The 26,012-nt window shown below is 54.6% G+C and overlaps 1 protein-coding gene across 3 annotated transcripts in view; it reads left to right on the forward strand.

Moving 5' to 3' along the window:
- The window catches only part of VSTM2L (V-set and transmembrane domain containing 2 like), a 38,518-nt gene extending 16,962 nt beyond the window's left edge, over nucleotides 1-21,556 (forward strand). For 2 of the 3 annotated variants that reach the window (XM_086702168.1, XM_025932512.2), the window contains 3 exons: nucleotides 8,605-8,774; nucleotides 10,096-10,146; nucleotides 20,141-21,556. In XM_086702168.1, coding sequence (XP_086558294.1) covers nucleotides 8,605-8,774; nucleotides 10,096-10,146; nucleotides 20,141-20,413 — 494 coding nt within the window. In that variant the 3' untranslated portion in view covers nucleotides 20,414-21,556. The other variant, XM_086702169.1, reaches the window with a different exon arrangement.
- The last annotated feature ends 4,456 nt before the right edge of the window (nucleotides 21,557-26,012 follow it).

Genomic DNA, 26,012 nt, shown 5'->3' on the forward strand with positions numbered 1-26,012 from the left:
AAAAAACCGTGATAAAATTTATACAACATCGGATTTACCCATTTTGGCCATTTTTTACGTGTACGGTTCAGGGGCGACAAATATGTCCCGATTTTTGGGCAGCAATCCCCGCCATCCATCTCCAGAACGTTCTCATCTTCTCCAGCTGAAACTCTGCTCCCGTAAAACGCTAAGCACCGCCTCCCCCCCCCCCCCCCCCATTCTCCTCTCCCCCAGCCCGCCTCCCCTCTGCTTTCTGTCTCTAGTTTGACCGCTCTGGGTGCCTCATAAAAGTGGAATCATGCATTGTTCGTTCTTTGGCTCCTGGCTTATTTCGCTCAGCGAAATCATGTCCTCAAGGGTCATCCGTGTTGGAGCCCGTGTCAGAATTTCCTTCTCTTTAAGGCTGAATAATATTCCGTTGTATGGAGAGACATTTTGTGTACCCATTCATCACTGGAGGATTTCGAGCAGGCCCTGACACAGCAGGACGTAGCAAGAGATGGGCTGAGCGGGGACCCTCGGGGCCACAGTGGTTCTCTCCGTTCTGCCCTCCTTGCCTCCCTCTAGCTCCATTTCTGCCTTGGTTCCCCTGACAAGGAGCTGATCCTTTTACTGGTCCTCAAGGGACTCTCATTCTGGCAGAGACTGATGGGTGGCCTGGGGTCCGGTCCCTGTAGGCTTCCTGGAGGAGGCAGCCCCAAACCAGGGATCTGCAGATTAAAAGGGCAAGGAGGGCTGTGCAGAAGGAGAGAGGAGACTTGGGGCCAGAGGGTCCGGAATGGGGGATCTGGCCTCGGAGATGGAGGGAGGTGGGGAGTGGGCTGAGGCTGCCTTTGGTGAACACGTCCCCTGAGGCCTGCCTGTGTGTCGCTGGTAGGGGGCCGTGAGGAGCAAATCGAGGAAGAAGCAGGTACAGGACTGATGGATAGGAGGTTGCACGGGGGCCCAGATACGAGTGAAATACAGATGCTGCACTCACTGCATAATCTGATGAAGATACAAGGAACGTCTGTTAAATCTTTCCAGAGGTGACAGAATTTTGAGCTAGAATGTGAGAGAAGGGAGTGATGTTTGTGGAGCCCCTACTATGTGACAAACACGAGGCACATGTTGCCTTGTGTTGTCCTCCCCTCTGCGCTCTCACTCTCTGCTTGTTTCATATAACGAACTGAGGTTCAGGGGCGCCTGGGCGGCTCAGCCGGTTGAGCGTCCGACTTCGGCTCAGGTCATGATCTCACAGTTTGGTTCGTGAGTTCGAGCCCCGCGTCGGACTCTGTGCTGACAGCTCAGAGCCTGGAGCCTGTTTCAGATTCTGCGTCTCCCTCTCTCTCGGCCCCTCCCCTGCTCATGCTCTGTCTTTCTCTGTTTCTCAATAATAAATAAATGTTAAAAAAAATTTTTTTTAATTGAAAAAGAGAACCGAGGTTCAGAGAGGTAAAGGGGCTTATCCCGGTCACACAGCTGGGTAGTAGAACGAACAGGATTCAAACCCAGGCCTGCAGGCCAAGCCCTAGATGTGTTGAACCAGGGCCTGGAAGGTTAGGAAGGAGGTCAGGGCCTGGTCTTGAAGGGCAGACAAGATCTTCCAGGTGATCCTCTGCCTTTACCAGAAACCAAACGCACTGATCCAGGCCAGGGCCACAGAGCTGTTTCCTGCAGACGATGCTCTGATAAGCGGGCTGAGGGTTAATGACTGTATTGCTCCCCCAATTAAAAGCAGAAAGGAAGAAGTTGCATTCAATCAAGCCCCTTTCTCCTTCTCCTGCAGAATCCTAATTTGTGGACACCCGTTGTAATTGTCTGCCCAGCAAGCCCAGCCCTGCTCAGGCCCTGGGGCAGGAGAACACCATTGCAGCCTCTCAAAAATCTATAATTATTCCAGCCTCCCCGGGGACTGGCCATGAGGAGTTACCTGAGCAGGGAGGGAGGGCTCAGGACAGGAGGAAGTCAGAGAGGAGAAATGGATTTTCTGTCCCAAACTCAGCAGGCGTGCTAGCTGGCGAGAGGGGGTCTGGGTGCCTGGAGGAAAGGAGGTGGGGGAGAGGACTAGGAAGAGGGGCTGCAGGGGAAAGGCCGAGAAGTTACGGGCTCCGCTCTCGAGTGCTCTAGAACTGGGTTCAAATGTTCACGCTTTCTCTGTGGCTTTGGGCAAGTCCTTGACCTCTCCGGGCCGCAGCTTCCCCACCTGCACGATGGGGATGACAAGCATCACACTCCCCCACGGCAGCATGGCAGGAGCACGACCAAATGTCCGAGATGAGTATGGCACCGTGCCTGGCCCAACGCAAGTGCCCTATGTCTTAGACATTGTTACCGCATTGTCGTCACGCGGTATCCTCTCTCACGGAGTCAGGTTAGGAAGCAAGAACCTTATGCCAGTTAGAGCTGCCCACCTGCAGTAGGGGTATGAGGAGCTGGGCTCCCCGTCTCTGGAAGTGTCCAAGTGGGATGCAGAAGTAGGGAACCTGGTGGCTGACCTTTTCCTGATTCGTCCAAACCAAACCCTGATGGGGGCGGGTGGGCCCCTGGGTCTTAGTCACAACTGCTGGTCAGACCCAGGTTCAACACCCAGCTGTGTGTGAACCGTGGGCAAGTCCTGGCCCCTTTTTGAGCCTCACTTTCCTCATCTGTCAAATGGGGGTGAGCAGAGGAGAGAGTATTAGAGATAGTGCCTGCCTAGTGCTAGGCATGAGTAGATGCTTAAAAATCATATGGATTCTTTTTAAAAAACAACAAAGCTCCCTGGATTTCTTTCTCTCTTCCTTGCCTTGGCCCACACCATTCCTTTCCCCGCCCCGCCCCGCCCCCCACCCCCAGCCTCTGCTTGTCAGGATCCACCCATCTTCCGGCCTGGCTGCCACGTGCCTCCTCCCCCAAGTGGAAGTGACCCCTCCCCTTCCCAATGCCCAGGGCACCTTCTCCCTCAGATTGTCTGAGCTGGTGGGGTTCTCAGACCCCAGGACTGACCCCCGTGGCACAAAGGAGCAAACCGAGGCTCGGAGAAGGGGAGAGATGTTCCCCAGGTCCCACAGCCAGTCTGTTGGCAGAAACAGGCTCAGTTCTCCATCCCTGGTTCCAGTTCTGCATTCCGGGCACCCACCTGCACGTTGCTTCTCCTTCAGGGGCTCCTTGGGGCAGGTCTGGGGACAGACCTTCGTGTTGCTGCCCGTGACCAGGGAGACTCAGATTATGCCCTCAAATGCTCAGAACCTTGGTTTCCCCACTTGTCTTGCAGACACATTGCCCCCTTCACCACTGAGGTTGGAGCCAAACCTGAAGACAGGTCCTGGAAGGGACTGAGGGGTCGGAGAGACCCTGGGACCAGCGTCACTATGGGGGAGGAGGTGGTGGCTACACCCACAGATGACTCACCTGGTTCTATGAGTTCTGGGAGCCAGATTTCTATCCATCCTTCCACCCAAAGCCCATCCCCACTCCTGGCTCAGGACCACCTGCCCCACCTGTGGATGCGGAGGGTGGGGGGTGGGTAGGGAGCATAACACCTCCTCTGGGAAGATTGCCCTGATTGCCTCAGGCTGGCTGAAATGCCTCCCCAGCTTGTCCCGCAGAACCCATTTTAGACTACTTTTTTTTTTAAGTTTAATTATTTTTTTTTGAGAGAGAGAGAACAAGCAGGGGAGGGGCAGAGAGAGAGGGAGAGAGAGAATCCCAAGCAGGCTCCGCACTGTCAGTTTAAAGCCCAACGTGGGGCTCTGCCTCATGAGTCGTGAGATCATGACCTGAGCCGAAATCAAAAGTCAGATGCTTAACGGACTGAGCCACCCAGGTGCCCCTAGACTGTTACTTTTTAAGAAAGACCTCTGCAACCAAAGAGAATTTCCATACTCTGGGAAGAACATGGCCTTGGAAATCAGGCCTGGGTTCCAATCCAGGCTCCACTGGGTGGCCACCTGCCAGGACATCCCACACATGTGACAGCTGAGCACCGGGAATGTGGCTCGTCTAAATTGAGATGTATTGTAATCGTGTAAAGTACATGCTGGATTGCCAAGACTTAGCATAAGAAGGAATGTAAAAGATTAATAATTTCTATGACATATTGAAATAACTTTTTTGCTATCTTGGGTTAAATAAAATACATGATTAAAATTAATTTAATCTGCTCAAAAAAAAATTTTTTTTTTAACTTTTCAAATGTGGCTCCTAAAAAATTAAAAATTCTGTACCTGTCTCAGCACCAGGGCATGCGATGTTTCTGCTGGACAGCGCCTTCTAGAGGACCATTACTGGGATGGGGGAGGGGACTGGTGGCCGCGCGGCGGGGTCTTCCCCCAAGACTGTTTGGGGGTGAGGGGGCCTGGTCAAGGACTCAGGGCCTGACCTTCCTGTTCCCTGGCTGCTGTGTAACCCCATGCCAGACACCACTCTCTCTGAGCCTTGCTTCCTGGATCAGTACAAAGAGCTGGTGGGCTGGGATTGGGCTTTCAGTCAGTCTGGGGGGGTGGGGTGGGCGGGGCCTGCGGGCAGGGGAGGCTGAGCGAGTGTGGATGGAGGTCTGCCCCCGCCCCATGGAGTCCCCGCCCAAGGAGAGCCCATCTCTGCCCTTCCTGCCAATGAGACCCCCACGAACCATCTCTCCTCCGTCGACCAGACATGCTTCCTGCGCTCACGCACATCTAGGCGGAGGAGAAGCGTGGTGGCGGAGTCCCACAGGCCGGGGTTCGGGGCTGGCTCTGCCCTTCCTAGTCTGTGATCCTAGCAGCTGTGTTTCCCCATGTGCAGGAGGGAAAGGGGCCAGTACATCTGCTTCCTGTGGCTCAGCAGTGGCACCTGCAGGAGGTCACAGCTGTGTCCTCTCACTGTCTCTTAGGCAGCCGGATCCCACTGCTGGCTGCTTTGGATCCACCCCTCCTCCTTCCCAGCTTGCAAAGAATACTGGGTGTGGGTCAAGGCAAACTCCAGCTGTCCCAGGACAAGGGGCCAGGGGCTCCCCGAGGTTACCTCTCAGCCCCTCCTCACAGCTCAGGGCCACGATGGCCCCCTTCAGTCCTGCTTGAGCTGGCAGGTTGTCATCAGGGGAGGTGAGCAGGGCTGGGCCTGGCCCAGGATTCTCAGGATGGGGACCGCTTGGCTCTGGACCCTGCTCCGCTATTACCCAGTCTTGCATTCACTCAAGAAGTATTTACTGAGGGGCACCTGAGTGGCTCAGTCAGGCATCCGACTTCAGCTCAGGTCATGATCTCGTGGTTCATGGGTTCGAGCCCTACATCAGGCTCTGTGCGGATAGCTCAGAGCCTGGAGCCTGCCTTGGATTCTCTGTGTGTGTGTGTCTCTCTCTCTGCCCCTCCCCCATCCAAAAAATAAATAAGCATTTTTAATTTTTTTTAATGTTTATTTATTTTTGAGACAGAGACAAAGCATGAACGGGGAGGGTCAGAGAGAGGGAGACACAGAATCTGAAGCAGGCTCCAGGCTCTGAGCTGTCAGCACAGAGCCTGACGCGGGGCTCAAACTCACGGACCGTGAAATCATGACCTGAGCCGAAGTCGGCCGCTTAACCGACTGAGCCACCCAGGCGCCCCCAAATAAGCATTTTTTTTAAAGTATTTATTGAGCACCTACTATGTGCCAGGCACTGTTCTAGGAGCTGGGACTCCATATATCCGTGGACGAGACAGGCACAGTGCTCACCGCCAGGGAAAGCAGACAATAAACATAAAATAAGTTTATTAGCTGGGCTGTCCAATACAGTAGCCATTACCTACAAGTGGCTATTTACGTTTAAATTTAAATGAGTTAAAATGAAATAAAATGTAAAATTCAGTTCCTCGTTCGCACTAGCCACATTTCAAGTGCTGGTGGTTTCTGGGTTAGCTCAGCTATAGCACATTTTCTTCACTGCGGAAAGTCTGTCAGAAGGCACCAATCATGTGTTGGAAGGAGGAGTGATTTGAAGCACCGGGTTGGGGCAGGAGACGCAATTTAATTAAATTTTTTTTTTTAACGTTTTATTTATTTTTGAGACAGGGAGAGACAGAGCATGAATGGGGGAGGGTCAGAGAGAGAGGGAGACACAGAATCTGAAACAGGCTCCAGGCTCTGAGCTGTCAGCACAGAGCCCGACGCGGGGCTCGAACTCACGGACCGTGAGATCGTGACCTGAGCCGAAGTCGGCCGCTTAACCAACTGAGCCACCCAGGCGCCCCAGGAGACGCAATTTAAATGAGGTGGTCAGGGTACGCCTCGCTGAGGAGGTGACGCTGAGCAGAGTCCTGGAGCAGAGGAGCTTGGGAGCTCTGTGGGAGTCTACAGGCAGAGGGAATACCAAATGCAAAGGTCCTGAGGTAGGATCTCAACTGGAATGTTCAGAGAACAGCAAGGAGGCCATTGTGCCAGGAACAGAATGAGCAGGGGCCAAGCAGAAGCTGGCACCCGAGGGGACGAGCCCAAACACGGAAGGCCTGGTCTTTCACGGTAAAGGCTGCGGCTCTTGCCCTCAGTGAGGAGACACCGTGGAAAAGTTTTGAGGAAAGAACGAACCGGGATTGGTTTGTGTTTTGCCAAGATAGCCGTGGCTGACAAGTTGAAAATAATTGTCGGGGAGGATGGGGTGGCCACAGGGGCCGAGCCTGGTTTTGTCTCCTGCCCAGTGGGAATAAGGACAGTCCCAATGCACGTGAAGACACCTCACACCTCACTGGGCACGTGCAGAGTAATTGAAATACTCATTCTTTTTTTTTTAATATATATATTTTTTAAGTTTATTTAAAAAAAATTTTTTTTAATGTTTATTTATTTTTGAGAGAGCACAAGCAGGGGAGGGGCAGAGAAAGAGAGGGAGACACAGAATCTGAAGTGGGGCTCCAGTGAGCTGACAGCGCAGAGCCTCCCGCGGGGCTCGAACCCACGAACCGTGAGCTCAAGACCTGAGTCAAAATCAAGAGTCAGACGCTTAACCGAGTGAGCCACCCAGTCGCCTCCCCGAACACTCATTCTTATTAAACAGGCTTTGTTTATAGAACAGCGGCCAGTCCCTCCCAAACTTCACAGAATGTGGGAAACCTCCAGGAAGCCTCTCATAAACCTCTGACCTTGGGGATCAGGGACCTTGAAGACTATCTGAGCCCAGGTCCTGGAGTCGAGCTCCACATGGACACCCTGTGTGGAGGGCAGACAAGGCAGGGGCTTCCTGGCGGAGGTGTTTGTCAGTCCTGATGCTCCCAAAGCCCTTGGCATCTTGGGGAGGGGCAGGAGGCACGTGACCCCGAGCAGGACCCCCACCTCCCAGCCCAGGGCGCCCTCTTCCTCCTGCCCCGAGCCGCACAGGGAAGGGGACATACAGGAGGGACCACTGGGTGGTGGCACATCGCCTCCGGGGAGGGGCGTACCCGGCAGGCTGCAGCAGCCAGGTGGGCACCAGGTGGGAGGACTGACGGACACATATTCCCTGGGTGACCTGCTTGTTGCCAGGCGTCTTTCCAGGGCGAGATGATCTCTCCTGAGAAGAGGAAAGAATTCTAATTACATCTCAGGACAATATTCGTTTGGAGAGAGGAGAGACAGAACATATGGTGGGGAGGGGCACAGGCCCCATTAAATGGGCATTTGTTTTCTCGTTTACCTCGCGGCGTGGTGGGGGTGGCGGGGGGGCAGGGCTCCTGCTGGGTCAGGAGAGCTGCCCGCCCTGGGATTTTTACGGGGAGCTGGGCCTTGGGAGGGACAGGAGGCAGGTGCGGCTCTCACCGCACCCTGGGGGCCGTCAGAGGATGCAAAATGTCCAACCCATTCAGGACGCGCAGAGCGCCCGCTAGGTGCTGGGAGCTGCGTAACCAGTGGGGGTTCCACATCCCTGTTGTCCAGGAGCTCGGCACGCAGTGCCTGCCGTGGACACATATGTGACTGTGACCGCGTGGGCAGGAGGTTGGGGTGAGGTGGGATCCTACCCCGGGTGGTCAAGGAAGGCCGCTCTGAAGGGACCAAGTTTGAGCTTTGAGCGACTTGAAGGAGCCAGTTGGGCAGAGAGACCAAGGATAGAGCATTCCAGGCATTGGGTACAGTCAGGGCAAAAGTGAGGGGAGAGTGAGGCACGCTCAGAGGACAGAGAGGAGACCGAGGGGGCGGGGGAGCGAGCCCTAAACCCCACCCTGGTGGGTTCTATCTTAGTGCGGTGGGGAGCCAGGTGGGTTCTAAGCAGGGGTTTGGCTAGGTCTGACTTGGTTTTACAAGCCCGTGGTGCTGGGGTTGCGAATAACCCGGGAGGGAGACTGGCGGGGGTGACTAGAAAACTCTGGAAGAATTAACAAAAACGGCAGCTTCCTCCCAGGCCTCCTTGCTCATGTCTTCTAACCCGGCCCTTCTCTGATCCCTCACCTGGGTGGGCGTCCCGTGACCTCCACGGACTCCGGGATAGAGACCCAGCCGGCGTGGGGCATTCGGGGCCCTGGACCGGCCCCTTCATCCCCGCGTCCTGCCAGCTGCTGTTGCACACCCCTTGCCCAGCCTCAGTGAGCTCCTCCAGGGGCCCCACGTGAAGCCAGGCCGTTCGCGCTCACCGCCCGTCTGCTCCCAGTCTTGTCACCTCTCCCTGAGCCACCAGCCCTGTGCTCGCTGGCCCTGCTCTTTCCAGAGCCCCAGCCACCCCTCCCCACTTTCTCCACACAGCCCTGTTCACAGAGACGCCGCACGACATGACTGCACGGACGGGCGAGGACGTGGAGATGGCCTGCTCCTTCCGCGGCAGTGGCTCCCCCTCCTACTCGCTGGAGATCCAGTGGTGGTACGTGCGGAGCCACAGGGACTGGACCGACAAGCAGGCGTGGGCCTCGAACCAGGTACCGCCCCTGGGGTGACACCTGAGCTAGGCTGGGCGAACCCTGGCCCCGGGGGGGTAGAGCAGGAGGCACACCGAGGCTGAGCACGGGGGAAGGCCGCCGCAAGAAGGCCCCTCCAAAGAGCAGGGCCCCCCCTCCCTTCAGTGTACAGGCGGGGAAACTGAGGCCAGAGGTTACAGGGCAAGGCGGGCAAGGCGGGCAACCCGGTCCCCGCGCACGCACTCACCGGAGCAGACGCTGTGGGTGCCCTTGCACGCACCTGCCACCAGCCCGCCAACTCTGCCTGAGAGCTTTCTCTGGGCGACAGAGCCTGCTGGCCAGCGAGGCAGTCCAGCGATGACTGACGGAGCCGGAGGACGCATCCCCCAGCAACCTGGCCTGCAGCTGGGGTAACCGCAGAGCCCTGCGTTCTGTCCCTGAGGTGCCCAGCGAGAGTGGGTTCCGGCTGCCCACAGGGGTGCCGGGGGCACACTACTGACTTCCTCCCCTTTGTGGTCTCACCCACCCACTCCCCTACCGATCCAGGTTCCCTGGGATCCCCTCCCAGGTGGGCTTACTGCCCTTGAATCTTTGTCTCAAGGTCTGCTTCTGGGGTAACCCAACCTAAGACGCTTCCATTCTTACGGCTGGGTCAAGGCAAATAACATACAAGCACGTGCCTATCTGCCCACCCATTCGACATACGAACACGTAAATGTTTACGGACCTGCATGTGCACACACGGGCGTGTGCGCACATTCTCGCGTGTTCGTGAAATAGCCTCTAACATGTTCACAAATACGTATTGAACTCTGTGTCAACTCTTCAACACTTCCAGCCTGCCTCACAGGGCTCAGAGGTCTCGGTGCAGGGGTGGGGGTCAGAGGAAGCTCCTGGCCACAGATTTGCAGGTATTTGCGATTGGAAGCATCTGGGGTCAGCCTGCAGGGAATAGTATGTGGGCAGGACGCTGACAGGATCTGCCACAAACACATGACCCGGGGTGTGATACACCTGAAAATGCAAACACATCCACAGACAGAGACACAAGTGGAGAGACAGATATTCCAACAGACCATACCAGGCAGGCTGACCCACCCCTCAGATCCCCAAATCCCCACATATCTAAATGCACAGCACAGTTTAACAGACCCCCTCTTTATCTTCCTTGGCTCTGACTCACCCCCACCCCGAGGCAGCACAGAGCTGAGGGATGCCCGCTCCAGAGCCTAGAGTGTCACTTGCCCTGTAGGTACAATCTTAGCTATTGTCCCCTGCTCCTGCCCCATGATGCTAATGCCTTGTCTCTGCTCTCTCCGCCCCTCCCGCTCCCTCCCCACAGCTAAAAGCATCTCAGCAGGAAGACACAGGGAAGGACGCCACCAAAATAAGTGTGAGTTTTGGTAATGACTTCTTGCAAGGGCTCTAATGGAGGACACAGCTGTAATTTAAAAAAAAAGAAAGAAAGAAAGAAAGGGTCCAGTTCAGCTGGGAGCTTGGGCTTGAAGATGGAGGAGAAGAAAAAAAAGAAAGGGGGAAAAAATGGCCTCGTTCTGTTTTTTAAAAGACGCAGATCTTTCAAGTTCATTGAATGACAGGCACAAAAAATGACAGGGGGAGAGAAGATGCATTCTCTCCTGTCGGGGCCAAGGCTGTGTGCATCCTGGATACTTTGTGTCTGTCTCAGCAGCATTTTTTATTTGGGGAACCAACAGGATCTAATGAGACTAAGCTGGCTTTTTGCAGCCCATCATGACTGTCTGTGATGGCATGTCATGGTCACTTGGATCAGCCTGGTTCCCAGGGGTGAGGTGGGGCAGGGGGAACGATAGCCGAAAGATTTCAAGACTGGCCGTGCCTTCTTATGCATGGACTCATTTTATCAGTGCTACAACTCCGTAGGGAATGGCCGAGCATTTGCCCATTTTCCAGGTAGGATAACTGAGGCTTAGAGGGGTCAAAGATTTGCTGGTGGTCATGACGTGGTTGAGCTGCCTGTCTTCGGGGCTTGAACTCCTTGTCTCCAGACTCTGCTGGGGCCTCATCTGGGGACCCAGGGGCCTCAGGGAGTGACAGTTTTTGTGGAGAAGGGACATCCCCAGCCAGGCCTGGAAGAGGCACGCAGGACTGAGAAAGGAAGGGAAAGAGAAAAGCATGCTGAGGATGGGGACAGGCCTAGGGACATGTGTGACCATGGGGCCCGGCTGGATTGGTACATGGGGCACCAGGTCAGCCTGGCAGGAGACTAGTAAATCCACTAGAAACATTAGAAATGTAGGTGCCCACGAGGGTATAGTGTGTATGTGGGCGGGGGGGGGGGGGAGTGACCTCCAAATTCACTCTTTTCTATTGATTCTAACACCACTTTTCAAGAGTTTGTGGGGGAGCTCAGTATCCCAAGGTCAATGAGACACAGATGTGCTGAGGAGCCTTGTCCCACAGCAGAAGTCACAGTGTAAAGAGTGGGCACCAGCAGGCATGGGGGGTGCCATGCTGGACATTGAAGATGGCAGAACAGAGGCAGGGAGGCCAGGGAGGAGGGCCCCGCAGCCACTCTGACAAGAGGTGGGCATGTGAGAGAACAAGGGCCTTTAAAGCAACATTTGCGCGGTCTGCCCAGGGCCCTTCACAGCTGGGGTCTGGAAATTCAAGCCAGGTTAGGACAGCTCTAGCTCCCCCCTCCACCCGTGCCCCCCACCCTCTCCACAGGCAATGCCCCATTTCTTGCCCAGACACCCACCAGTGAAGCCTGGGCAGGTGGAGATCTGTGTATATGTTAATATACCTGCAACTCTTTCTGACTTAGAGGATTAGAATTCGTAGTGGCTAGGCCCCACGTGAGGGGAATGCGAAGCTGCTAATTAGTTAAATAAAATAAATGCGCTCAGCGTGATTGTGCAATCACTCCCCACCCCCAGCCCCTGTGATTGCTGTTCCAGCTGGGGCTCCGGGGGTCTGGTTAGGAACCTCACAGAGAGGCATAGACTACCTCCTCGTACAGACAGCGTCTCACACACGACAGTTCCTAAATACACAGGCACGGAGTTAGCCTACACCTGTGAACAGATGCACATCCTAGTTTCCCGCAGTCCAGAAGGCTCAGACTTGTCTCCATGGCCTTCAAGGCTCCGCTCGACTCACTCTTCTCACCCTCTGTGCTGTCTCATCTTGCTTGACCTGGCTCCCCTTCCTCCCAACTCTGGTTGCTTTTCTGCCTTCCCGTTTCTTCCCACCTCCTGGCTTTTGCATGGGCCGGTTCCTCTGCCCAGAAAACTCCTCTCTCTTCCTTCAGAGCTTAGCTCAGGATGCTTCCCTTGACCCTGTGGCTCAGCTGGCATCCCTTTTCCCTGCTGGCCACATTTCCATCTGCAATCACCCATGTGTGTATTTGTTTCATAGCTGTCCCCCCAACACCTGGGGCTGGGACTGTGCCTGCCTGATGAACTTGTTACATTCCCAGAGCCTAGTACAGTGCCTGGTACATAGTAGGTGCCCAATAAATAACTGAATGGTATATACAAACACACACCCAGGCCAACGGTGGTATAAACCCAGACACAGATTTTGGTGCACGGACAGGCCAGTATGATATGCATCCCTGCCTGTACATGTACAGGTGACATGAAGGCACAGAGTGGCTCCTGTGGGGCCACGGCGCCTAGAACCCAGGCCCTGTATCTGGACCAGCCAAATGAGCCAGGCAGGAACTCGGCCCGGTAGCCCCGTGCCTTCTAAAAGTCCTGATTGTGATGGGCACTTCCTGATGTTTTAAAAAGTTAATTGGTTTTTATTTTTAATTTTTTTTTAAGTTTATTTATTTTTGAGAGAAAGAGAGAGAGAACACAAGCTGGGGAGGGGCAGAGAGAGAGAGGGAGACACAGAATCCGAAGCAGGCTCCAGGCTCCGAGCTGTCAGCACAGAGCCCGACGTGGGGCTCGAACTCACAGACTGTGAGGTCATGACCTGAGCCAAAGTCAGACACTCAACCAACTGGGGCAGCTCCTGATTTTTAACTTTGGGGACCTAATCTGAAAAACACTGTGGGAGCTAAATAGCATCACGCGCTGGCTGGGCAGCGTGGGCACCGTGGGGTCTCAGGCTCTGGGGCAGGAAGTGGCATCAGCTTCCAGGGGCCTGGTGCCGGAGGGCTCGGTGACCTGTTGGGGCTGCCATGGTAACCCCGGGAAGGTTCAGGATCGACTGTGCTGAGGACGCAGTGGGGCCCACACCTGGCATCCCTGAGCCCAAACACTTTGTATAGTATGAAGTCCTAGAGATTGGCTGTGTGAATGAGTGTGGTTTGCTAGATTAAAAACCGCCCATGAATTTGTGGTCATAAGACCCCTATTCCCAGCATGCAGGGCGGTGGCTGGAGCATGAAAGGGGGCCCAGCTCCTGTGCAGGAGACAGGTGAGGTGACGAAAGAGCTGAGAATCTTGGAGGGAGGCCAGTTATGTAGGAGGACAGGCCTCTGTGAGACAACAGTAATAATAATAAAGCAGCTAACATTTAGAGAGTGCCTGCCATATGCCAGGAACCATGATGAGCACTTTGCTTCCCATCAATGATCTCATTTCACTTGGGACCTGGGGAAGGACCCCTGGCCTAAACACATCTCCCTTGGTAGCTTGCATATGCTGGGGGTTTTACCTTCAGGGCCTCATTTCTGTGGCTCAGGCAAATTCTTTTTCTTATTGGTGGTTTTCAAGTTCTGCAAGTTTTTCTTTTGACCTAACTCAAAGGGGACAGCCCTGAAGAGGCCTCAGGAAGCCACTGCAGCCTGTCTCTGGGGTCTCCATGAAATCTCCATGAATCATTGAAAGACAGTGGCCTTTGTCAGGCCAAGCTGCCGGGTGGGCCAAGCCCCTGCGAAAGCCACCCAGCTGCTCCACAGGTGTGGTGCACATGTGGACACTGGGTGTTTCCGGTGGAGGGCTGGAACAGCTGGAGCAGTGCATGACGTCTGCCTCCTTCCCAAAGAATTAACAGGCCAAGTGGTGGCTCGTGGTTGACTGCGATTTTTATTTTCTGCTGTAGACGTTTCTATCTTAAATCCCTGCAGTGATCCACAATATACATAAGGGCATTAAGTCCTGAGGTCCTCCAGGGAGGCCAGATTCACATGGAGCCAGAATCACTCCATTCATCTCAGTAATGTCCGAAACATCCGTAGAGCGGTGGGGGCCTCGAAGATGCATGGTCACACGCACCCAATCCCTGTCCTCGGGTGCTCCCGGGCCAGTGTGGGAGATGGATGTTAATCCAATCATCACACGTGAGAAAAATAAAATTACAACTGTGACCATCAAAATGAGGACAGCTGCCTGGGAGGGGTCTGAGCCAGTAACAGAGGACTTGGCCTAGTCTGGAGGTTCTGGAGGGCTTCCTGGAGGGGGTGCTATTTGAAGTAAGCACTGAAGTATAGAGGTGTTGATGACTAGGAGCGGGGATCTTGGCTGGGTGTGTAGGTTGAGGACTGCAGGAGGCTGGTGTGGCCAAGGGGCAGGTGGGGATGAGACCCCAAGGGGCCTGGGCAAGTACTGCCAGGAGCTATGGATGGAAGGGCCCTGAGTTGGGGACATTGTGTAAAGATCTGTCTGGCTGTCATGGAGAACAGATTAGGAGGGGCCACAGTGGCTCTGGGGAGACCTGGGAGGAGGCTGGGATGATGACCAGGTGAGAGAAGCTGGGACCCTGGCCAGTGCAAGGGGGCTGGACTCTGGAGAGAAGGGGAGGGGCCCAGTGATGTTCAGAGCGAAGATCGGTGGGATTCTGGGATTGACTGTGCCAGAGTGCAGAAGAAGCAAAGGCAGTGATGACGTGGGAGGGTCTGGCTGGAGCAGGTGAGGCCTTCTGGGGTCGAGATTCGGAGAGACCGGGTTGGATTCTGAACAAGCCAAGGGGCTGATGAAAGCGGCACGGGAGTGGCAGAGCTCAGAGCAGGCCCTGGCGTGGGGTAGGGACCATCTGATGCCCCATCCCCACCCCAGCACCTTCCCGGGGCCACCCTGTCACTCTCAGGCTCAGCCATGAGGCTGCAGGTAGGAGAGGTCTGGCACCATGGACACATATCAGCACCTTTCATTCTTCCCGGTGTGGCTCTGGAGAAAGATCCCAGCCCTGAGGGCCCAGGGGTGCCCCTGCCAGGCCCAGAAAGGCCTGGGCCATGGGTGAGCAGGGAGGAGCTGAGCCTGGTCATGGCATGGACTCGCCTTGTCTCTTTCAGCATAATTAGGTGCTTAATTGCACTGCTAAGGCCTGTCGATGCTTGTGCTGAGGTGATTATGATTTACAGCCAGGCTGCCGTGCGGGGGTCTCCTCTCCTCCTGGCCTCTCCGGTGTCGCTGGAGGGCTGAGCCATAGGGTTTTCTGCCCAGTTTGTGAATGAGGAAATCCAACAGGCTGCTTCCTCCGCCCCCAAGAAGCTGGAGCAGGATGGTGGACCCCCTCCCATACGATATACCTCTGAGGATGGGCCGGGCTCCCTCAAGACAAGGAAGGCTGGGGACCTAGGGAAGGAGGTAGGAAAGGGTGAAAGGTACACCTGTGGTGTACTGGTCACGGGAGGCTCACCGGAGATGTGGTTAAGGCCTGGTCTCTGTCACCAGCTGGATGGCCTTGGGCAAATCACCTTACCTCTCTGAGCCTCAGTTTCCTGACCCATGCAGTGGGTATCCTGGCAGGGCCTACATCACGGGGTTATCGCGAGGCTCAGAAATGATGCATGAGGCTTTTAGCACATCGCCTCATAGTGATCAAGTGCTCTGTAAACACTGGCTGCGAGCCCTACTCTTACTGCTGTTATGGTTTTTATTATTTGCCTTCTCCAGATGGTGCTTAAAAGGGTAGACACCAGGGCCGGAGAGAGCCATGTCTCATGTGGCACTCTTCCTGAGGTGCGGGGTTCGGTGTGGGGTCTGGGCTCTCGGTGAGCCCGTGCAGCATTGCTGGGGTCTGGCTGCTTCCCAGCTGTGACCCCAGCACCCAGTTCATAGTGCGTTCTTGCCAAATGTCCACCAAAGGCACGATGAATCCAGCCCAAGAGCCTGGGTGCTGGTGGCTTGCTGGGGTCAGACCCGGCCTCCCAGCACCCTGGCAGTGCTCCCGGACTCCCTCCTCCTCTCTGAGAGGCCTCTGTTCTGCTGGCAGAAGGGGCGACAGGGTTGGGGGGGGGGGGTGGCGCAGAGCAGACTGCCTGGGGAGGGCTGGTCCAGGCCTCGCCTTGCGTCTGGGGGCGGGAGGGGTGGGCTGCGGCTGGTGCTCCCTCCCTAGGAGCGGCTGCTCCCAGTGCTTCGCATTATTACTCCATTAGCGCCTTGTAGGGTTGACAAATGAAGGATAATTAATATCCGTGAGGGAAACAGATGTTGAGGTAATTCGCTCCCCGCTGCGCATTTGCAACAGCATCTCCTAACTCGCCTGAGAGCATGGCAGGGCCACAGGGCCTCCCTGTGCCCTTGGTCAGAGGTGATGGAATCAGCAGGGCCGGTGGCCTCCAGCTGGGCCCAGCCTGGAGCTGGGCAGGGGAGGCTGGTCCTCAGCCCCACACCAAGAGGGGTGCCTGGGAGAGCCTCACCGTCTCGCTACTGGGAGTCCTGCCTGTGTCCCATCTCGTGCCTCCTACTCTACCAGAAGCCCATGTTTTCCTGCTTTGTGGGGGTGACGGCCAGCCAGCCGGAAGGCTCAGAACCAGAGAAGATGGGCCAGGCTCCTTGGCTGTCCACCCAACCACCCCTCTTCTTCCCTCCTGGAGCCTGGGAAGCACCCCTGTGGCCCTGCCGCTGCTGGGTGACCCCTGATGGGCCTGTCACACCATTTGGAGGGGTAGCATGCATGCATGGAGTCAGGCCTGGGTTTAGTTCCCAGCTCTGCCCTTCGCTGACTCAGTGCCCACAGGAAGCCCCTTTTCTTTTCTGAGCCTTCATTTCACCATCTGTAGGGTGGGTATAGTCATGTGTAACGTGACCTCAAATTAGAAAGCATGATATCTGGGTACCACTTCCCTTGAAGAAAGAAGGACCTAGCCTGAGTCCACTCATTCAACAAATGTTGGTTGTTGCTTACAGAGGACAAGGCCCTGGATGGTCACTAAGATGAACAAAATAAGTATCATCCCTGTCTTCATGGTGTTTTTAGTTTGGCCAGGGAAAGAAACCAAAATCAAGTCAACGAAGAAATGGTTCTCAAACTGTAATAACTGCTGTGAAGGAAATGAACGGGGGGTTGTGATCGAGGGCGTCTTGGAGGAGGTGCTGTTGAAAATGAACGGGGGTCAAGCAGGTGAAGAGAGGTGGGGGAACAGCATCCAGGCAGAGAGACCAGCGTGTGCAAAGGCCGTGATGTCAGAGAGACAGCTTGGCATTTGGAGGAGACGAAGGGGGCCCAGGGGCCCGAGCAGGTCAGTGGGATGAGTGTAAGCCACACGTGCGTGTGCCCAGCACAGGCCCAGGCACGTCTGCAGTGAACGCGCCCCTGCGGAGAGGGCCCTCTTTTGCGTCTTGGCCTCCTCACTGCAAGGGCGGCCGGCGGGGGCCTCCCGGCTCCACGAGCTGGGGCTTGGCAAGAACATGACAGCTGGTTTTCCGCACCCCCCCCCCCCGCTGGTCCCCACCCCAGGGGAGAGGGACCAGTAGGGTTCAGGGCTGGGGCTGCAGGTCTGAAGCCCGCTCAGCTCCCGCCTGGCCTGGCGAGCCCGTAGTGATGCCAGCAGGTGGTGAGGTCAGCGAGAAGGGGCCGGGGACCGCTCTCCCCCGTTCTGTCTAGACAGGGTGGGGGCTGCACGGGGCAGGGCAGGCAAGTAAGAAGGGGACCGGGAAGGATGGGAGCCCCTCCCACCTGTCCTCTCCAGGCCCAGCTCCCCCTACCCTTTTTTTTTTTTATATATATGTTTTTTTCAACGTTTATTTATTTTTGGGACAGAGAGAGACAGAGCATGAACGGGGGAGGGGCAGAGAGAGAGGGAGACACAGAATCGGAAACAGGCTCCAGGCTCCGAGCCATCAGCCCAGAGCCTGATGCGGGGCTCGAACTCACGGACCGCGAGATCGTGACCTGGCTGAAGTCGGACGCTTAACCGACTGCGCCACCCAGGCGCCCCTCCCCCTACCCTTTTTAACTTCTTATGGTGAACTGTGCATTCACAGAAAGGGGCAGTAATAGATCAGAGAGTCCGCTTGCCTTTCACCCAGCTTCCCCAGTGACAACCTTTTCTCTTCTCGTTGGCAAAAATTCTTAGTAGCTCTATATTCGCTGCGGGTTTATTCATAAGAGCCCTAATCTGGAAACTCCCCACCTGTCCATCAACTGGTGGCTGGATAAACCAATTGTGGTGTGGTCCTGTGATGGAATACTACTCAGCGATGCAAAAGGACAAACTGAGTCTTGCAACAACATGAAGCAGTCTCACTGACACTCTCTTGTGTGGAAGAAGCCACACCCGAAAAGAGTTCAAGGACAGACAAAACTAATCAATAGTGACAAAAGTCAGAGTAGGTGGGGGTGAGTATTGATGAGGAAGGACCGCAAGGGTGTGCCCTAGAGGGTTATAAGTGTCCCATGCCTCGCTCTGGGTGGTGGCCACACAGGCATACATGAGTTCAATTTCATCAAACTGTATGCACTTTACCGCATACAAGTTATATTTCAATTTTATTTTATTTTATTATTTTTAACATTTACTCATTTCTTTTTTTTAAATTTTTTTAATGCTTATTTAATTTTGAGAGAGAGAGAGACAGAGCATGAGTGGGAGAGGGGCAGAGAGAGAGAAGGAGACAGAGAATCTGAAGCAGGCTCTAGGCTCTGAGCTGAAAGCTCAGATGTGGGGCTTGAACTCCTGAACTGGGAGAGCATGACCTGAGCCAAAGTCGGATGTTCAACCAACTGAGCCACCCAGGTGCCCCACATTTATTCATTTCTGAGAGACAAAGAGACAGAGCATGAGATGGGGAGAGGCAGACAGAGAAGGAGGCACAGAATCCAAAGCAGGCTCCAAGGCTCTGGGCTGTCAGCACAGAGCCCGACACGGGGCTCGAACCCATGGACCATGAGATCATGACCTGAGCTGACGTGAGACGCTTAACCGACTGAGCCACCCAGGTGCCCCATATTTCAATTTTAAAATAAAACATTTTAAACCCAGGGAGCCTGGGTGGCTCAGTCGGTTAAGCGTCCGACGTCAGCTCAGGTCATGATCTCATGGTCCATGGGTTCGAACCCCACGTCGGGCTCTGTGCTGACAGCCCAGAGCCTGGAGCCTGCTTTGGATTCTGTGTCTCTCTCTCTTTGCCCCTGCCCCACTCGCACTCTGTCTCTCTCAAAAATAAATAAACATTAAAAAAAAATTTAGGGGCACCTGGGTGGCTCAGTCGGTTGGGCGTCCGACTTCGGCTCAGGTCATGATCTCACGGTCTGTGAGTTCGAGCCCCGTGTCGGGCTCTGTGCTGACAGCTCAGAGCCTGGAGCCTGTTTTAGATTCTGTGTCTCCCTCTCTCTCTGACCCTCCCCCGTTCATGCTCTGTCTCTGTCTCAAAAATAAATAAACATTAAAAAAAAATTTTTTTTTTAATTTAAACCCAATCAAATAAGCACGGAGCCAAAGTACAAAGACAAATATTACAGATATTTTTTTTTTAATGTTTTATTTATTTATTTATTTATTTTTTTAATGTTTTATTTATTTTTTCGAGAGAGAGTACTAGTGGGGAAAGGGCAGAGAAAGAGGGAGACAGAATCTGAAGAAGGCTCCAGGCTCCGGGCTGTCCGCACAGAGCCTGACGCGGGGCTCAAACTCGTGAACCGTGCGATCATGACCTGAGCCGAACTCTGTCTGAGCCACCCAGGCGACCCCTCCCCCTGCCCCGCCCTGCCCTGCCTTTTTTTTTTTAAAGAAGTAGAACATTTCACACTAAGCGAAGACTTCACTTTGCAGTCTATCCCAGGTTCACGGACCTCCCCTGGGCTCCAGCCCAGAGACGACCACTGCATCCCCTCCCGTCTGCTTTCACACTTGCACACACGTTGTCTCCAAAGCCAGGATGGAGTGTTTTTATGCGTTTATTTACAGAAATGACGTGGCCCTGAGGGGCTCGGCAATGAGCTCTCCCTCCCTGAAGGTCCCTGAGCCCAATTCTAGCTCAGGCTTTTTAACTGCTGTGCGGTATTCCGTCAGATCAACTGACTACCGCCTACTTATTCGTTCTGTTGATGGACACTGAAGTCATTTCTACTTTTTTGCTATTTAACTCACTCTCCTGCAAGCCTCCCACTGCCCTTGTGGGAGTGTCTCTGGGGCCCCATGCTACAAGCGTGCTCCTGGTTCCAGCGCTCCCCGTCTTCCCAGCTCCCACCTGATGGCCAGGTCATGGTCTCTCTGTCCCCTTCCCCAGGTGGTCAAGGTGGTAGGCAGCAACATCTCCCACAAACTGCGTCTGTCAAGGGTGAAGCCCACGGACGAAGGCACCTACGAGTGCCGTGTCATCGACTTCAGCGACGGCAAGGCCCGGCACCACAAGGTCAAGGCCTACCTTCGGGTGCAGCCGGGGGAGAACTCGGTCCTGCACCTGCCCGAAGCCCCGCCCGCTGCGCCCGCCCCACCCCCCCCAAAGCCGGGCAAGGAGCTGCGGAAGCGTTCGTTGGATGAGGAGGCCTGCAGCCTCTAGACTGATGCCCACCTGGCCGCCCACCCACCCCGCGCCCCTACAGCTGTACAGAGTGCATGAGGAGCCGCTGGACCCCTGGGGACGGGACCGCCTGGGTCCAGCCGCCTCCCCATCCCCAAGACTGCCTGTGGCCACCACGTCGGCCCTCTGCCCACCACTCCCTTGCTCAGCATGTAAGCCCTGCCCGACCCTCCCTTTTCAGACCCCTGCAGTGACCTGGCTCAGAGAAGGTGGCCCCGGGCACTAAGGGGACGACCGCCCCGAACGCCGGGGTGGGCACCATGCCAGGGCCAGGTTGCCTCTCTGTCACCAGCTTCAGTGGAGTCCAGTGTTTTGCTTTGCTTGCTTGTTCCCCATCCTGTCCCAAGCCAGGGCCTCCCAGCTTTATTCTCCCTCCTTCCCCATCATCCCCCGCTTGAACCTGGGGGTGTGGACAGTGACCCCTCCCTGAACTTGGACTTGAATCTTCTGAGCAGAACTAGGGCCTCTCCCTTGGCGACAGAGCCCCCAGGGGAGCCTTGCTCTGAGCCCGTGGCCTGTAAACAGGGTCACTCGGGCCCTGGGAGGAGAGGGAGACACCTCACTGCCTCCTGGTGGGTCCTTCCTGTCCAGCTTCCTTATACCTAAGAAACAGCTCCCTGTCCCACCTTCTGCAGAGGTGGGGGGACCAGGAATCTGCCCGTTTATGTGGCGAGTCCAAAGGAGGGCCTTTTCCCCTCTGACCCAGTGGCCCAATGCAGAGTTTTGCACCAGCAGGACCCCTTTGAGGGTCTTCGAGGCTCTCCCAGGAGCCCCCCTCTGCCAGCTCCCAACGTCCCAGCCCCCTTCTGGGGCCCATGCCACGCCCACTCAAGGGCCTGGGGCTGTTGGGAGCCCAAAGCCCCCCAGTACCAACCTCCTCACAATTCCTAATCAGGGGGGACACCCGCCCCCTGGTGATTTGTAAATATTTCTATTGGGCCCAACACCCCCTGGGAACTGGCTCAAACCTCTGGCCACCCCTTAGTGACGGGAGTTGGGATATGGGAGAGGCCGAGGGCTCTGCCCGGGGGATGTGTGTGGGTAACCCTGTACACATGATCCAATCCGTGACTAACCAGCCAACCTGAATAAAGCGGTTTAAAAAAAACAAAACAAACCCTCGGGCAGTGTCCTTCTGGGGCATTTGTGTCTGGAGCAGTGCGGCAGGAGAGGCACAGGTGGGGACGGCTTGGCCAGCAACTTCTCGCTTCCGCTCTCTGTCCCCCAAGAGCAGAACGTGAGCTGGCTGGGGCACGAGGGGAGGGCCAAGGGAAGCCAGCCTTCGTCCAGCTCCAGTCCCGTCACCAGGCACTTGAGTTATTCTTAGATTCTGAGGCAATCACACATACAGAAGAGTGCATAAAACACGTTTACGCTGTTTTGTCAATAAAGACATTATAAAGCAAATGCAGGCGAGCCACCACCTACCAAACCACAGCAGTCCAGAACAGAAGCCCCCAGCCCAGCCGGTCCTGATCATACCCACTTGCCTCCCTCTTAGAGAGTAACCACCGCCCTGACTTTTAAGTTGGGCACGTTTTTCATGTTCTTTTCATAGCTTTACTGCCCTTATGTATGTCATCGTAAGCCATACAGTGGGGTCTGGTCTCTCACTTAGAACTAAATGCACAGAATCATATCATTTCTGTCCTTGCATGTACTGCTCTGTGAGCGTCATTTGTGTGTTCCATGTGTCTGTAATTTGTCCATTTTTCTTACTGCATGAATATCCCACAACTGATGTATCCAGTCTACTGTTGACAAAAATTTGTGTTCCCACCTGGGTGCTCTTATCAATAACACTGCCATGGGCATTCTCGCCCAGGTCTGCTGGCGTACGTGAGCATGAGATTCTCAGGTGGGTTTGCTGGGTCAGAGGTTTAGGGATCTCATTTGCTCCCATGGGCGTGGCCATCACCGTATGACAGTTGAGGAAACAGCATCAAAAGGTTAAGTAGCTTGCCCAAGGTCACTCAGTCGTTGAACTCTGCTCTTCCAGACCTGGACCCCTGCTGAACATCACCACCTCTCCTGTCATGCCCCGGGCTTGGATTCCCCTTGGTTCATGCCAGAGGAGTCCCACCTGCTGAGAATCTCTCTGCCTGAGGGTGTGTCCTTCTGGGGCTTTCGGGTGAAACCCTCACAGCCAGCTGGTCCCTCCTCTGCACCTACAGGAACCACTGGCATCAACCACACTGAGCCTGGGGCATTAGCCTGTCCCCGAGCTCCCCCGCAGCCAGACTGAGTGAGCCCTCTCTCAAGGGCAGGGATTGGGACCTAAGAGTGCTTGGTTGAGCACTGAATGTGCCCCCGGCCCTGTGCTGATCACCACAGCAGCCCCAAAGGGAAGTGTGTATCCCCAGTTTTGAGATGGAGAGAATCAAGTGTGGGAAAGGGTGGGTTGGAGGCTGGCCGGCTGGCTCACTGGATAAGGACATGAATAAGCCAGGCTATGAAGCAGGGCTGGGGGCCTGCTGCAGAATCCAGGTATCCCTGCGCTGGATGGTCTATATGGCCCGTGGTCCTGTCAGATCAGCGGCCAGCCTTTTTCAACAAATATGGTCCCTTCCAGAAATGCCAAAGTGCGAGGCAGGCCCTGACAAGCCCACGTACCTCTGGAAAGGCATGCGGGGTACAGACTTGTGCTAGAATGATAATACTCTGAGTCCCTACGCTGCACCAAACGCTGGTGAAAGGGCTTTCCGTGGGAAATCCCGAGATTCTACAGGATCTCATTTTACACACCCCCTAGGGCGTGTGCCCCATCCCCAGTCTCTCCCACCTTCAGAGGGGCCCTCACCTCCTTGGAGGGAGTTTTCTTGCTCCATTGGGAATGCAACCCAGGGGAGAGGAGTGCCTGGGTTAGAATCCTGCCTCTATCCATCCTTGCTGGACATCCTCAGGACCTCGGGCACGGCTCTTCACCTCCCCGAGCCTCAGTTTCCTCTTCTGTGAAATGGGGAAGCTCCCAGGAAGGTACCAATAGGAATCATGAGATTCCACTTTGCACACACTTTGATGACGAGAATCAAAAAGATAATAACAAGCGTTGGCGAACACTCCTACTCCGCGGGCGGGATTATCGAGTCATGCGGCAGCTTGGGAAAATACGCAGTTTCTCAGAATGTTAAACATAGAGCTACTCTGTGACCCAGCAGTGCCACTCCCGTGTATATACCCAAGAGAACTGAAAACATGTATCGTGCACAGAAACGTATGCAGGAATACCCACAGCAGCATTATGCCTAATAGCCAAAAAGTGGAAACCACCCACATACCCATCAAGTGATGAATGCATACACAGGATGTGGCATATCCAGACAGTGGAATCTTACTTGGCAATAAAAAGGAATCCTACACGCTCCATAATAGATGAACCTTGGAAATATTATTCTAAGTGAAAGCAGCCAGACACAAAAGGTCACATACTGGATGATTCCGTTTATATGAGATGTCCAGAACAGGAATATCCACAGGGACAGAAAGCAGCCTGGTGGTTGCCAGGGCTAGGGGGAGAGGAGAGGGGGAAATGAATGCTAATGGGTAGGGGGGCTCTTTTGGGGATGACTGAAATATTCTAAAGGGGATTGTGGTGATGGATGCACAGCTCTGTGAAGATACTGAAAACCACTGAATTGTATACTTTACGTGGCTGAACTGTATGGTGTGTGAATTATATCTCAGTAAATCTGTTGAAAGAAAGGAGCTGCTCCTAAATACAGCACGGTGGCCGTGGGAGGCACCCAGGAAATTCTGACTCCCTATTAATATTGCTGTGATTCTTTTTTAAAAAAAATTTAATGTTTATTATTTATTTTTGAGAGAGAGACAGACAGAGCACGAGTGGAGGCGGGGCAGAGACAGAGGGAAACACAGAATCCAAAGCAGGCTCCAGGCTCTGAGCTGTCGGCACAGAACCCGACAAACTGTGGTGCTCGAACCCACAAACTGTGAGATCATGACCTGAGCTGAAGTCAGATGCTTAACTGACTGAGCCACCCAGGCGCCCCAATATTGCTGTGATTCTTATGTGGAAGCCAGAGCCCCGTTGTGCTGACCTCAGAGCATCTGGTGGACAGAAGTTTCTAAAAGGGTACCTAGTTCTGTCCTCAAGTCTCAGATAAACCTCTGGACACCCGCAGCTTAGCTGCAGGCCATGTTCCCCTTTGTGTACCACCATAAGAATAATGGGGCTGGTGTGCTTCTTATAAATTCAGATGTCCAGGCCCCCTCTTGCCTCAGATCCCTGCCTACATCAGTAGCTAATGCCCGTAGGTGGGTCTCATGATGGGGAGAGAGAGCAAACTCCTGGCCAGGGACTTCTTCCCATACTCTTGCTCAGCAACCTTACTCTCGCATCTCTAGCCCCCAGCTCCCTTGGTCTCCAAGGCTCTGAATTCTGGCCCAAACCCCACCTACCCTGGCTGCCTGGTGTATGCCCCTCTCAGGGCTCCCCTGTTAATCCTGTCCAGGGCTTCCCTTTCCCTGCACCCACCTTGTGCAGGGTGGGGATGGGATAACTGAAAGCAAGAACAAGGCGTCTGCTCCCCATTCTTGGTCCTTCACCCCAGGATTCAGGGTGTGAGGCAGGGATGCCCCATTTTAGGAGGTGAGAGCATGTCGAAGTTTCAACCCAGGGGCTGGCCCTCCGGGTTCAGGGCAGAACTGTGTTCTCAGTCCTGGCAAGTCCCAGCTATGTGATGAGCGACCTACAGGTCCAGGCACAGTTCCAAAATCACCCCAGCACCTGAATGAGGAACCAGGTTGGGGCAGAGGATGATGGAGGCCTGGTCCAGGGAAAGGGGAGAGGGACTCAAGAGCCCCACCAGGGACCCTGGAAATGAGTGGGGTCTGCTGCCTACCGAGGCCCACACTTTGGCCAAACCCGGGCATCTGAGTCAGGGGAGCTTGTGAGCAACCCAGGTTTGGGGGCTCTATCCCTGGAGATTCTGACCCAGTAGTTCTAGAGTGGAGCCCAGGGAATCTATGTCCAACAGGATTCTGATGGAGGTGGCCAATGGATAGTTTGAGAAACACTGCACCATATGATCCTTTAAAGAAACAGACACACATAGAGAAAATAATAATAATACATTTCATAAAAGTGGGTGTTTATTTCACTTAACCACATGTCACAGTCCTTGCTTCTTACCAGCTCTCGTTTTTGCTGCTAACCGAAAGAGCATTCCAGCACGTGGAGGCACCACAATTACCCTAAGGGCTAAGTTATTTCTAATGATTTGCTGTTGCAGGTAATGATTCTCCAAATACGGTTCTATGAACTGCTTGGCACACTCAAGGTGTTTCAGAGTGTGTGGGAAATCCTTAAAACATGGAAATACTAGCACCAGACAGATGAATACACACTTTGAATCTGAGACAGTCTATCCAACTGCTCTCCCCCAACAAATCTGACAATCTCAAATAATTGCGGGGGGGTAGAATTTAAGGGGACACGGTGAACTTCGCATTTGGCACACAGAAGCTGCTCTCACTCACCAACGCGGAGGGGGGCAGGGCCTGGGAACCTGCACTGCTCACACATGCTAGCTCGTGAGCTGTTGGGATGCCTTGTGTG

Source organism: Puma concolor, chromosome A3 (genome assembly GCF_028749965.1).
Source record: "Puma concolor isolate L17-30 chromosome A3, mPumCon1.1.hap2, whole genome shotgun sequence".
Classification (NCBI taxonomy): domain Eukaryota; kingdom Metazoa; phylum Chordata; class Mammalia; order Carnivora; family Felidae; genus Puma; species Puma concolor.